Source organism: Oncorhynchus mykiss, chromosome 3 (genome assembly GCF_013265735.2).
Source record: "Oncorhynchus mykiss isolate Arlee chromosome 3, USDA_OmykA_1.1, whole genome shotgun sequence".
NCBI classification, from domain to species: domain Eukaryota; kingdom Metazoa; phylum Chordata; class Actinopteri; order Salmoniformes; family Salmonidae; genus Oncorhynchus; species Oncorhynchus mykiss.
The window spans coordinates 15,157,961-15,171,917 of NC_048567.1; the positions used below are offsets into that span (position 1 = coordinate 15,157,961).

At 40.2% G+C, this 13,957-nt stretch overlaps 1 protein-coding gene across 3 annotated transcripts; it reads right to left on the bottom strand.

Moving 5' to 3' along the window:
* Positions 1-631: 631 nt before the first annotated feature.
* On the bottom strand, positions 632-13,957 carry plm (Phospholemman). Of its 3 annotated transcripts, none has more exons than XM_021596779.2 (8): positions 13,801-13,956; positions 6,248-6,299; positions 5,790-5,825; positions 5,536-5,562; positions 5,257-5,331; positions 5,094-5,130; positions 4,881-4,924; positions 632-1,546 (listed from the first exon to the last, which is right to left on the bottom strand). In XM_021596779.2, the coding sequence occupies exons 2-8, from the start codon at positions 6,279-6,281 to the stop codon at positions 1,527-1,529; spliced, it is 273 nt and encodes a 90-aa protein (XP_021452454.2). In that variant the 5' UTR covers positions 6,282-6,299; positions 13,801-13,956; the 3' UTR covers positions 632-1,526.

Below are 13,957 nucleotides of genomic sequence, written 5' to 3' on the forward strand. Positions count from 1 at the left end.
GTGACATCAATAAGGGATCATAGCTTTCACTTGGTCAGTCTATTTCATGGAAATGTTTTATTTAATTTGAACCTTCATTTAACTTGGTTAAGAACAAATTCTTATTTACAATGACAGCCTAGGAACAGTGTTAACTGCCTTGTTCAGGGGCAGAATGACAGATGTTTACTTTGCCAGCTCGAGGATTTGAATTTGCGACCTTTCAGTAACTAGTCCAACGATCTAAGCACTAGGATACCTGCCGGCTGGAAAGAGCGGGTATTCCTAATGTTTATACAGTCAGTGTAGTTTTGATGAATGTATTAATGTTTTGAGAAGGCAACTACATTTAAAAAAATGCATTTACTGCTATTCAAAGGTCACGGAGTTTAGTGTCTTGTGAAAAATACTGTTCCAAAAAATGCTTTTAATTAAGGGTTTGAGAAACACTGTACCAGAATTTTTGCAGTGTCTCATGCAATCCAGTAGATGGCGATGTATAAGTAGCTTTGAACCACTCAGGACATGGGCCTTACGTCAAAAAGAGAAAAGTATTTGCAGTATTTACATTTGAGGAGCCTATCAGAGACTTGTTTTATTTTTGAGATCCAGCATCTATTAATATTATGTAATGTAACATTGGACACGGTCATAAAAGGTAACTCTTTTAATTTGAATTACAAACATAGACACCATCTATTCATTTGGCAAGAGACATCTCAATTTAGACGTGACTCATTAAAAGCCAATTGGGGAGAAAACCCTCTTCAGGGACTGTAATTGTTTGAGTGGTATCTAGCAAACTAAAATAACATGCATTTTGTTTTGGTGGCAAACACTCTCAAACAAGACTATATCATCCGCTTATTGAAATAATTTTAACATTCTGTATTATTAAAAAACCTTGCATTTATCATACAACAGATTCTTCTGCATAGACCAGTGCACTTTTCTACATTCAACTAAAAAGTTAATATAGGAATAATCAAGATAAAGGTGTGTGAATAGTTATTGACATTATAATAGTTTATGGCTACCGGTACCTATTTTACAGTAAAGTATATGCATGAAAGATTATTAGGGGACAGTATGGCAATTCAAAACGCACACCAACAGTCAAATCTACCACATAATTTCCACATACAGTTGGAGTCACTAAAGGTGAAAAACATTGCAATGAAATAATGAGTGAATCGACACACAGCATCATTTGGTTATTTGTTTAAATACAAAGAACATGGGGGAAAAATCGTGTCCTGCTTTGTCTGTCTGTGTGTGCTTGCTGGTGGCGAGTTACAGTGTGAATATTGGGCGGAGCAGAAACAGGAGTAATGGGCGGAATGGAAAACAGCAACACAGGTAAAAGCAGCACACCTCTGATCTCCAATGGCACAGTACCACCTCCCTCTGGGGAGGACAGCACCACTCTCTAAAAAACAACCTCCATCAGACAAAAAACAGGCCAACTCCACCCATCAATTTTTATCTCTTGATTGATGCAGAACCAGGAAGTCGATTTGACCTGCTGCCAGGTGGGCATTTGGTTCCTAGCACTCACTGGCCCGAGCTGTGGACAGAAAGAAAGATTACTTCATATCTGGAATCATTAAAAGGCATTCATTACCAAGCCATGTGAGATAACACAGATAACACAGCTCTCTGTTGGGCAGCCATAATGATCATGTTCTCCATGTCCCCAGATCACAGGCAAAACAGTGACAGCCATGGCCATAGTTCTGGACTGGACAAGAGTTTTTGGACAGATTGAAAGCTTTTTGATGATAAGCACAATTAATATTAGCAGCACAGATGCGCAGTGCAGTTCTGTTCAGCAGTGGGAAGGATGTGCCGCACCCAGCCTACATCAGCTGGTGAGCTACAGGGGAGCATGCGATGAATGTGGGCAGATAAGCAGACAAGCTTCGCTCCGGCTCCGCCTATACAAGTTTTTCAATGAATTGTAATATTTGTAGCTACTTTTTAAGAAAATACCTGCAGTCAACTTGTGCAATACATTAAGAGATAAAGCAGATTGCGTTCTTCATTTCACGTGTCATATTATTTTACATTATGAAGCTTATCGTAGTCCACCAGAACGTTTGAGCCAGTCACATGTTTGTTTGTAAATAGCACAACGGGAGAAAGCGGGAGCAGGTGAGTCCAGCTGTGTATTTGGTTTAACTTGCTAGTTAGCTAAGTAACTAAGCTGAATTAACAAGGAGACGGGGCATCATATAGTCCTAGCTTTCTACTGTGTTTGAGAAGTCAAAGTGCTTAGGATGAGTTATCTATACAGCTGTCACTGCTATCTTGATTTCCTAGCATGTGTTCTCCTCTCTGTTCTCGGCAGCCTCAGTCTGCTCCTCTGCCCTTTTCTCCGAGCAGAGCAGGCAGACAGGCTGTTGCCCTAACGACTCCACACACACACAGTGTGTACACATACTGCTCTAGAGCAAGTGGCAAAACTGAATTCATTTGCACAATTTCTCTCGTTGACATTTTCTTGTAAACTCACCAAAAAGGACATTCGGTAGCTACTACCTATACAGGTATAACTTTATGAACTGGATTGCATGTCTTTGCAACTTTTTTTATTTTTGCTTGCACTCATTAGCATATTTAGCATATCAGCCTCCATGGAAATTACTTTTACCTGGGATTTTTTTGTTGTTGTTGCCTTTTAATGGACCCTTGTTTACTAAGCCAGTACTACTGTAAATCCCGGGATGGGAGAAGGACGGTTTGACAATATGAAAATCTGGATACCGCTCAACCCTATTGGCAACTTTCTTGCTTCCCCATAGCTAGCCAGTCACCACCACTTCTAGTTAGCTACCCTTTGCCTGGTAAGAAACACAAGCTGCTTTACAAAATTAAAAACAATAGCAGAATTTAATTTAATAGTAAAACAACAGTCTAGCTATGTTTTTCTATCCCTTGAGTATAGAAAAGTAGGCTGTCTTTGAATTTGTAGTCTCGCTCAACCCTCCCACTTTCCCCACTGCATTTCATAGCCAGGTTCTGTAACCAACGAAGCCAAATCTCCCTCTTTTCCTCAGAGAAATGGCTTGATTCTAGCCCTTATGATTCAAAAGATATGACCCATAATCCCAGAGCTACGTTTTTTTCTTTCTGTCATGCATTGAAGGACAATCTGGTGCGCATTCAGCAGGATGCAACATTTTGGAATGGTCAGATAGAAATATGCTATGTAGAACAAACATGCTTCTGACATGTTGAATAAGGAATAACATTGGCTGTATTCATGGAAGTTCTATCTGCAACGTCCGAGAACATTTTGCAACTGAACGTGGCACTGGTAACATTACAATTAGCCTATATGCAGACATTTTGTGGCACATAAAAAAAGGTAAAGGGATAGAAAACAATTTATTGACTAAATTCCTCTTGCCACTACACTATATTTGATTGGGTAAATTACTTAATTTTGAGTTAATGTGGACCCAGGGACTCACTTGAGCACTTGGACTAGGACTCGAGCACTGGGACTAGGACTTCAGCCATAGGGACTTGTGACTCGACCATTGGTGACTTAGACTTGGACTCGGAAGTGAGCACAGGGGACTCGAGGTTTAGTGTCTCGACTACATCACCAGACAAAACAGTCATTAGCTCCCGTTCGAAGTCATTAGCCCCAGTTCTACTGTTGGACACCAATGTAGCTGCGGCATCTGTGGAACACTGATAACAATGGCAATGACGTGACTGAGTGATGAAGGTGCAACCAATACTATTTTGTCAATATCGTGCAGCACCATCTGGTGAATGTGCTACTCTCTCTCTCGCTACCTCTCTCTCTCGACCTCTCTCTCTCTCTCGCTGAGCTTGTATGTGTCTGTTTGTTTTCTATGTAATGTGTAATATCTATGTAGACTGAATTAGGAATTTACATGGCCAAATAATTATTATATATTCTTATATGCAGTACCAGTCAAAAGTTTGGACACACCTACGCATTCAAGGGTTTTCCTTTATTTTTTACTATTTTCTACATTGTAGAATAATAATGAAGACATCAAACCGATGAAATAACACATATGGAATCATGTAGTAACCAAAAAAGTGTTAAACAAATTAAAATATATTTATATTTGAGATTCTAACCACACTTTGCCTTGGTGACAGCTTTGCACACTCTTGGCATTCTCTCACCCAGCTTCCAAAATGTTGACTGGTACTGTATGTTTGTAATTTTTCTGCTGTTGGGAAGAGAATAGGATGCTATGCAGAAAGATAGGATAAGCTTGTGCACATGGAAGTCAGTGATTTATGTTTAACATAGGTTAATGAGGCAATATAAATGTGATGTGATGAAAAGGCATTTAGACTCAAATTGGCCACTGTTTTCATAATTTTGACAATAACTAGACTAAATCCTTATTCAAATGACAAAATTGCGACTTAGTTATATTTTAGCTAAAAGGACTAAGACTAGACTAAATCTAAAAAAGAGCGCCAAAATTAACACTGAGACAGAGGTGGCATGGAGGGAGTTAGTGAGTCATGGTGGAAAGAATCAGTCAGCCAGTGTTTGGGTCTCTGTGCCACCTGTGTGATAGCAGGACTGGCATACAGCACAGCCAATGCCTGCTGACAGTGTTATCTATGCCAAGGCCTGGCAATAGGCAACTAACACTGAAACAGATGGAGAGCGTAATAACAAGATAACGCCCATACCCACCCGTTGCTCCAACATGGCAGCAGATTTAAAAAAAAAAAAATTCTGAAGAGGATATTTTGTAATGATCACTCAAACATGCCAGTCAGTTATATATGTTAATTATATTCCTAGCAAAGACAATGCATCCAGGTGGCTAGGAATCATCCAGTGTACAGTGTGGGCCAATCAGAGAGGAGGTTGAGAGGTCAGGGGAACTGACCTTGGTCGTTGAGTGGCTGGGCAGCGTTGCTTCCTGACCTCCTCCTGCAGAGAGAGAACCAGCGTGTCAACTCACACTACATTCCATTATACATTACGACGCCTAGCTACATAACACACACACATACACCGACCTGAAACGTACAGTTTCACACAAAGAGTGTGCCCTGATCTGGACTGAACTGAGCATGCACTGATATGATAGATCATTTACCTTTTGTCCTGGTTGAACTTGCATCTGCAGTGTCCGCCTGTTATAAGAAGAAATGGTCACAAGTCAATCTGTGTCCAATGTTAATGTGTTTATGTGTAAATACATGCTCTGACTGTGTCATCATGTGTGAGTATGTGTATGTGTTTATGTGATGGAGTCTTACTGAAGAGGATGGTGATGCCGATCAGACACAGAACTGCTGCCAGGATCAACCCCCCAACACGTAGCCTGTGATAATCTGAACAGAGAGAGAGAGAGAGAGAGAGAGAGCAGGAGAGAGAGCAGGAGAGAGTGCAGGTGAGAGAGTGCAGGAGAGAGAGATAGAGCAGGGGAGAGAAGAATGGGAGAGAGAGAGTGAAAGGAAAAAAGCATTAATCATACACGGTAAGCCAGGAATGTTGAGAGTTGTTGAGTGTTCAGAAAGATGTATCTCTCTGCTCACCAAAGGTAAATGGATCATCCTCCTCCACTGTAGGGACAAAAATATGACAAAGGTCAGTTTATACAGCATCTAGACACCTTCGAAAATAATACAAACAACTGGAACGCACACAACCTCAAATGGGCAAATAGCGAATGCCCTACTTTAATTTGTGAATCAATGATTTATCTGGAGACCATATTATTGCATGTCAAAAGATTTAGAGTAATAAAACTATGGAACGCTATTATGATAAACAATAGTCAGTTACATACTTTCTTTCTGCTCCTCTGCGAACACAAGGGACGCAACTGCTAACAGAAGAGACACAATGGTAAGCACACAGCATAATGCATTGACAACATGGCATCCCAACAATGTCCCAAACAAGTCAGCTTTCCGTCCCTGTGACAAGTGCACTCTCTAGTGGTCTCTCAACTGCTTTCACCTTGAATAGCACTGGAGAAGGTCAATGAATCTATCCTTTCTCTATTTAGTTCTAGATTGGTATACTATTCATATCCATAACCATATGTATTTCATAAAATTACAAAAACATATTCTCTCTCTCACTCAAAACATACAGTAGTATCTACTGTGCTGAATACTGAGCCAGAGTTGTGAGTGAAGACTGGGCAAAACAAGATGAACAGAGATGGAAGCTTTGAGGAAACCTAAGCAGGAAGTGGTATTAATAGCTGTGTATGATTGGTCTTTAAGACCTGCCACTCACATGTCAATAAAAGCAAAGCAGAGATATTTGCCATCTTCAAACTCTCTTTCACCTGGGGAAGACAGAACATAAACAATTGCATAATAATATGATCATATTATAATATTAGACTGACTTTATATGATAAAGTAGCTGAGCATTATGACTGCAGTGCACCCTAGCAAATTGGCACTCATCCTCCCTGCCCTTTTCACACCCACATAAGCAAGAGCTCTGCTACACAAAATGAAAAAAAATGTACTCGCTTGATTGTCTGATCAAGGCTCCACTTGTTAGAATTAAATTACCCTTGTCCCACTACCTATTTGATTTGATTAGACCTTTTCAAACCTGGGAAGCTAATGGCAGCTCAAATAGTGCCCAAAACTGGCTCACACCAGTTCCAAAGTCAACAGAGACCTGACACAAAGTTTAGCTTTCCCTGGAGTCTCATATCTGATTTAGATTTGTACAAAATGGCTTCTGAGCAGCATAACCCATGTGATCTTGAATGTTGTCCAGAGTGCTTTTCTTCATCTCATGCCAAACCTTAAAACCCAATTATGTTTCAGCTTTTCCTTGTTCAATATATATTTTGGGATATAATGTCTTTATAATCATATACCTGTCAAATGCCATAAAGGAGTAGAAAATCCACATGGGAAAAAATGCTGGTTAATTGAGCATGGCTCCAGCGGCAAAACATAAAGTAACTAGACCCCAGTGATAATCCATCACACCTTATGGACAAAAGACAAAGAGAGGAAATCACCTCACAAATCAGCAACCACACACTAGCAACAACCCAGCAGAGCAGAGTTCCAGGGGTTTGGCCTTCTTCGATCATACTCTGCCTAACATGATGTTTCTGGAAGGGCTGGATACTGATTTGGACAGGAATGGAGTCTCGAGGAGATTTGGTAGCTAAATCCCTTATGTCACAACTGTCTTAAGCTCAAATTGTGTTTCTGCTCATGATAAGGCTACATTTATTTTCCGTCATGTGTTGTACGCCACCAGCCACATACTGGAACAGCACCAGATACAATCTTCAAGGATTCAGACTCCCTTCATTCTTCTCACGATATCCTATCCAGGTTCCAGCGTTTAAGAGGGTACACTACACTACTAGACCATGTGTGTTGTGGTTTTTCACTATGAGCTAAAAGGGGTTTAAGAGTGTAATAGGTCTACACTTTGCCATTGCATAGCGAGTAGTAAATGTTACATTATGTGAGTACCATAAATTACTATGTTTTTGGTCACTTGGTATTTTCCTGCCTTGGTAGTATAATGAAAAAAATACTAGGTACTACTTTTTTCATTGTATTACCATGGTACATTTTTGTAAGGGCAGCTCCTATAACAACACTACAGCTCCTATAACAACACTACCTATCCTATAACAACACTACAGCTCCTATAACAACACTACTTATCCTATAACAACACTACAGCTCCTATAACAAAACTACAGCTCCGATAACAACACTACAGCTCCTATAACAACACTACCTATCCTATAACAACACTACAGCTTCTATAACAACACTACAGCTCCTATAACAAAACTACAGCTCATATAACAAACCTACAGCTCCTATAACAACACTACAGCTCCTATAACAACACTACCTATCCTATAACACTACAGCTTCTATAACAACACTACAGCTTCTATAACAACACTACAGCTCCTATAACAAAACTACAGCTCCTATAACAAAACTACAGCTCCGATAACAACACTACAGCTCCTATAACAACACTACCTATCCTATAACAACACTACAGCTTCTATAACAACACTACATCTTCTATAACAACACTACAGCTCCTATAACAAAACTACAGCTCAGATAACAACACTACAGCTCCTATAACAACACTACCTATCCTATAACAACACTACAGCGTATATAACAACACTACAGCTTCTATAACAACACTACAGCTCCTATAACAACACTACAGCTCCTATAACAACACTACAGCTTCTATAACAACACTACAGCTTCTATAACAACACTACAGCTCCTATAACAAAACTACAGCTCCTATAACAAAACTACAGCTCCGATAACAACACTACAGCTCCGATAACAACACTACAGCTTCTACAACAACACTACAGCTCCTAAAACAACACTACAGCTTCTACAACAACACTTCAGCTCCTATAACAACACTACAGCTCCTATGACAACACTACAGATCCTATAACAACATTACAGCTCCTAAAACAACACTACAGCTTCTACAACAATACTACAGCTCCCATAACACCACAGCTTTTACAACACACAGTTAAAACAGAGAGCCTCCCTCCATCTTATAGCAGTGTATGGCGACTCATACTATTTGGCATTTGGCAGCGACCAGGGAAAAAAAACTCCCTGGTTTATTTTCGAGCACACCCTCCCTCTACCCAGCAATGTTGGTGAAGGAGAGGGAACGCAACAAGCGGGAAGCCCTCCAAAAATCGACCGTGGATGGTTTACGATCCAATTCAGGGAGAGAGAGGTAGACTCTCCCGGGTTTCTTTCTTTCCGCTTATTCAAGTTGGGAATCATATTGCAGAGTAAATGTTAGCAAAAGGTAGAGGTGTGGCCGATCTTGTGACTTTCATGTATGAATGTTTAGGGTTGTTGGTTGTCTGTTCAAAACAATGCTAGGCAGCGCTGCGGATGTACTTAGCCATCCCCTCAATTCCCCACCAGGCAGATTCACCCTGGAGACCAGGCCTGGTTATAATGGGATTAGTGTTCTAACATGGGTCACGCTGGCCTCCCTGCCACTGAATGCCTGAAGCAAAGGAAGAATCGGCCGTTTGTGTGGTAACAGTACGACTTGGTTCACCCCTCTCTCTTGGCCTTGCACTACCCTCCTCCGCGCCTACTCATTAACTTATTAATTCACTCAATACTTTTTTCATAATTTCCACCTTTATGATCAGATCCTACATTTTATCCAACTTCACTCACTAACCTGCTCATTCACAATAGGGTCTTGTCTAAACTTACGATGAGTACACACCCACACCAGTACCATTCACATCTGTGCTTACTCCCTTATTCAAATCCACTCCCTTTCTCTTTTCCTAACTCCCTGTCATTCCATCAGCCATCTCAGTCAGTCACGACTCACCCATTCCTCTACAGCGGGTCCAGATCCCTCCATCTGCAGTATCATTAAGAATCCCAGGAGATATAGTCCAGAATGCTGGCCAGTCTGTCACATTGGTACAGTGCAGAACCCTGAATTCACAGTTATTTCGGAGGAAGCCCAGAAGCCTAAAAGGTTGGATCTGAGGGCTTCAAAGAGCCTGTGGTCATTTTTCCTCAAAGGGATAAAAGGAGTTAATGATGCAGCTACTCATAGGCTCCTGGCCATGCCTGAAAACCATTCATTTATGAGGTAAACATATTACCATGTTGTAGTTTTCACTGTAATGGTAGATCACTGGAAGCCTTAGAATGAGATTCTCCCAATTGTAATGTGTGGTTTAATAACAAATGATTCAGAAGGTCATCCTAGGACTAACTACATTTATTAGGAGTAAGAATAATCACATAAGGTGGAAATGACTTGTGTGAAGTTACTTGTAAAGGTACTTGTGAAATTGATCAAATCTAGAATGGTTTGTTTTTCTTAGTGTTTGTGAAGTCTCTTCTATTACTCTGTTCACCCTCTATTCACTCTGCCTACCAACATGAGGAGGACTGGAGATCAAGTATCTGCGGCCCCCACTACAGAGAGGCAGAGAGACATAATACCAGTTGGGTAAAGGTTTGAGTAACAGCAGTGTCCACTGCCATATGACTAATCTAAGAGTTCTATGAGGCCTCGGAACAGGTAAGTTTGTCTTTCCATATCACACAATAGGGTCTCCCGAGTGGCGCAGCGGTCTAAGATCACTGCATCTCATTGCTAGAGGCATCATTACAGACCCTGGTTCGATTCCAGGCTGTATCACAACCGGCTGTGATTGGGAGTCCCATAGGGTGGCGCACAATTGGCCCAGCGTCTTCTGGTGTAGGGTTTGGCCCGGGGTAGGCTGTCATTTTAAATAAGAATTTGTTGTTAACTGACGTGCCTAGTAAAAACATTTATATTGCCTGCTAACATGAATTTCTTTTAACTAGGAAATTGTGTCACTTCTCTTGTGTTCTGTGCAACAGAGTCAGAGTATATGCAGCAGTTTGGGCCGCCTGGCTCGTTGCGAACTGTGTTAAAACCATTTCTTCCTAACAAAGACAGCCAACTTCGCCAAATGTGGGATTATTTAACAAAAGCACATTTGCGAAAAAAGCACAATCGTTGCACGAATGTACCTAACCATAAACATCAATGCCTTTCTTAAAATCAATACACAGAAGTATATCTTTTTTTAAACCTGCATATTTAGTTAAAATAAATTCATGTTAGCAGGCAATATTAAACTAGGGAAATTGTGTCACTTCTCTTGCATTCATTGCACGCAGAGTCAGGGTATATGCAACAGTTTGGGCCGCTTGGCTCTTGCGAACTAATTTGCCAGAATTTTACGTAATTATGACATAACATTGAAGGTTGTGCAATGTAACAGCAATATTTAGACTTATGGATGCCACCCGTTAGATAAAATACGGAACGGTTCCGTATTTCACTGAAAGAATAAACGTCTTGTTTTCAAGATTATAGTTTCCGGATTTTACCATATTAATGACCTAAGACTTGTATTTCTGTGTGTTACTATATTATAATTAAGCCTATGATTTGATAGAGCAGTCTTACTCAGCGGTGGTAGGCAGCAGCCGGCTCGTAAGCATTCATTCAAACAGAACATTACTGCGTTTGCCAGCAGTTCTTTGCAATTCTTCAAGCATTGCGCTGTTTATGACTTCACGCCTATCAACTCCCGAGATTAGGCTGGCAATACTAAAGTACCTATTAGAAGGTATATGAAATACAAATGGTATAGAGAGAAACAGTCCTATAACAACTACAACCTAAAACTTCTTACCTGGGAATATTGAAGACTCATGTTAAAAGGAATCACCAGTGTTCATATGTTCTCATGTTCTGAGCAAAGAACTTAAACGTTAGCTGTTTTACATGGCATATATTGCACTTTTACTTTCTTCTCCAACACTTTGTTTTTGCATTATTTAAACCAAATTCAACATGTTTCATTACTTTTTTGAGACTAAATTGATTTTATTTATGTATTATATTAAGTTCAAATATAAGTGTTCATTGTTCATTCAGTATTGTTGTAATTGTCATTATTACAAATATATATATAACAATGGGCCGAATAATCGGTATCGGCGTTGAAAAATCATAATCGGCCGACCTCTAATTGAAGCCACTTCCTTGTTGCTAGTGTTTGATGAAGGAGTAGCTGCTGGAGCAAAGCAGGGCAATGTGTTCCTCTGGCTGCTCAATGGAGAGGGGGGACGTGGCATACTATAACCATGACTCATCCCTCCTACCCACAGCCACAAAGTTAGCAATAGCAGCAACAGCAGCTTCACTGTTTAAAGTAGTCATACGGCCCTCTCTTCAAGGGAAAGACTTTGGTGTTGCTTTGCTGTCATTCTGAGGCAGGGAGGCCTTGAAATAAGCTTTTCATATATCTGAAGTAAGGAGTGATATTGTTGCTATGGTGAATGTGTGATGAACCCTAATTATCTGAATCTGAGTCAAATGAGCCTTAAACTGAGGAAATATAGAACCATGGCTTGCCTATCTTCTCTTGTGATTTGTAATGTCTCACAGAATAAATGAGAGTCAAACTCTGTAATCACACTGAATCTCTCATTTTTAATGAGTCAGTCTCTCGAAGGGCCTCACTTTTGAACGCTGCTCGTTCGTATTTAAGGTCTAGACAAACATTGTATATGATTTGAGACGGCAGTAGGCGACCCACTGAAGGCGGTAGAATACGTTTAGCCTTTGAGTGTGCGATAAGATGTATATGTCAGTTATATGTCCGTCTGTCAGTATCAATCACCTTAGCAACAGCACTGTGCTGGAGAAACCACAGTGAATAAAGATCAGTCCAGGATAACAGCTCTATCAGGCTTCTTATCAGCTGAGCTGTTTGCACTGTACCAGAATCCCAGATCCCTGTTATCACAGATCCATAAGCATAGCCTACAGGAGACTTGGGACATGCAGTTTTTGTATCAGACTTGAAATAGAAAAGCAATTTCATAATGACATGTCTGTCTACTGATCAATCATCCATACCATTTCAAAATGTCTATTAGCCTACCCATGTCACACTAGTGAGCAGAACATAACTGAGCCATGCTGTACTGTGTTGGCCTGGTTACGCATCACCATAGTTGCAGGAGCCATGCTGAAAAGGACAATGTGAAAATAAAATATCCAAGCCTGCAAGCCTACGGTTTGGGTTAGCACAATAGCGTGTGAAGGGTACCACCAAGATGTTGAATAGAAATGGTAATTCAAATGTAATTCCCCACACACCACAGCATGTGCACTGATGCATTTTCCATTACAGAAGGCCAGCACACCAACTAGCCTACCAGTCCCAAACGTATTATCTTGCAACATTAATTTAACAAAATACTAAATATTCTGATCTAGTAAAACAAAAATCAATAGGCTAATGGGAGAGGATATGTAAAGTTATTATCCCATCATTAGGCCTGACCACCGCTCCACCCATTAAAGCACTGCTGGACCACAGCTGGATGATGAGCTCAACAGACATTAACAATCTGGCTCTAGAAAAATGTATTGAATACAATAAAGGAAGGACCACATGTTATGTTGTTTTCCATGAGCGTAATGCCAGATAAAATACTGAATCTCAGCGGATTTAACTCGGTCCTCCCTCTTTTATAAGACTGCCTGGACACCAGCGCTAAACAGAATAGAAAGGGGAAGAAAAGTTGCCGATGGCCGAAAAGTTGCTTTAGGCCTATAGGTTACGGACTTTTTGTTTGGATATTACAAACAACATACAGAAAGAACACTGTTATAGAACAGCGTGAGTAACGAACTGAATTCATAAAAGCAGGTTTTTACAAATACGTCTGCGTGACGAAGAACCAGTATTTATAATACTTGGACATGGCTCTGGCTCATATGCGCTCGTTCTGTCTGTCTCGCATAGGCCTATACTATATGCTACAAACTGAAAGCACATTACATGCAAGTTCGATCTTTGTTCTATGAACACAATTAATAGTCTAATAAAGATAGTACACTTTGGAGTATTTTAGTTAGGCTACTCAACGTTTCCCCAAATCTGAGAAACTCTTGTCAGGAAATATAATGATATGACTATAAAGAAAAGGATATGCCTATAAAGGAATTAAAGTTATTTTAAGGTCTTACTAGAGATAGGCTGCTACTACTGGACAATATAGAGTGATAAGTTTGTCTTGGTCAAAGATGCGCAAAGGAAACATTTTAGAAATTACTTAGACAAGATTAGCCTATTGTTTTCTTTAAGGATGATGTAATTAATATAATAAATAACGGTTAACATACTATTGATGAAACTACAGCTGAGCATTCACTCGAACTCTAATTGTTAGAAAATGAAAACTTACCTCCGACACGCGTTAAACCCAAATGGAGATGTGTGTAGGGGGAAAACCAGGAAATGTCGGGCATGGAGCGACACACAATAGACGAACGTACTCTTAAATCAGACAGTCGCCAACACCCTTTTTTCACTGAGGCTCAACAGGTTTGCTCAGCTTGAAA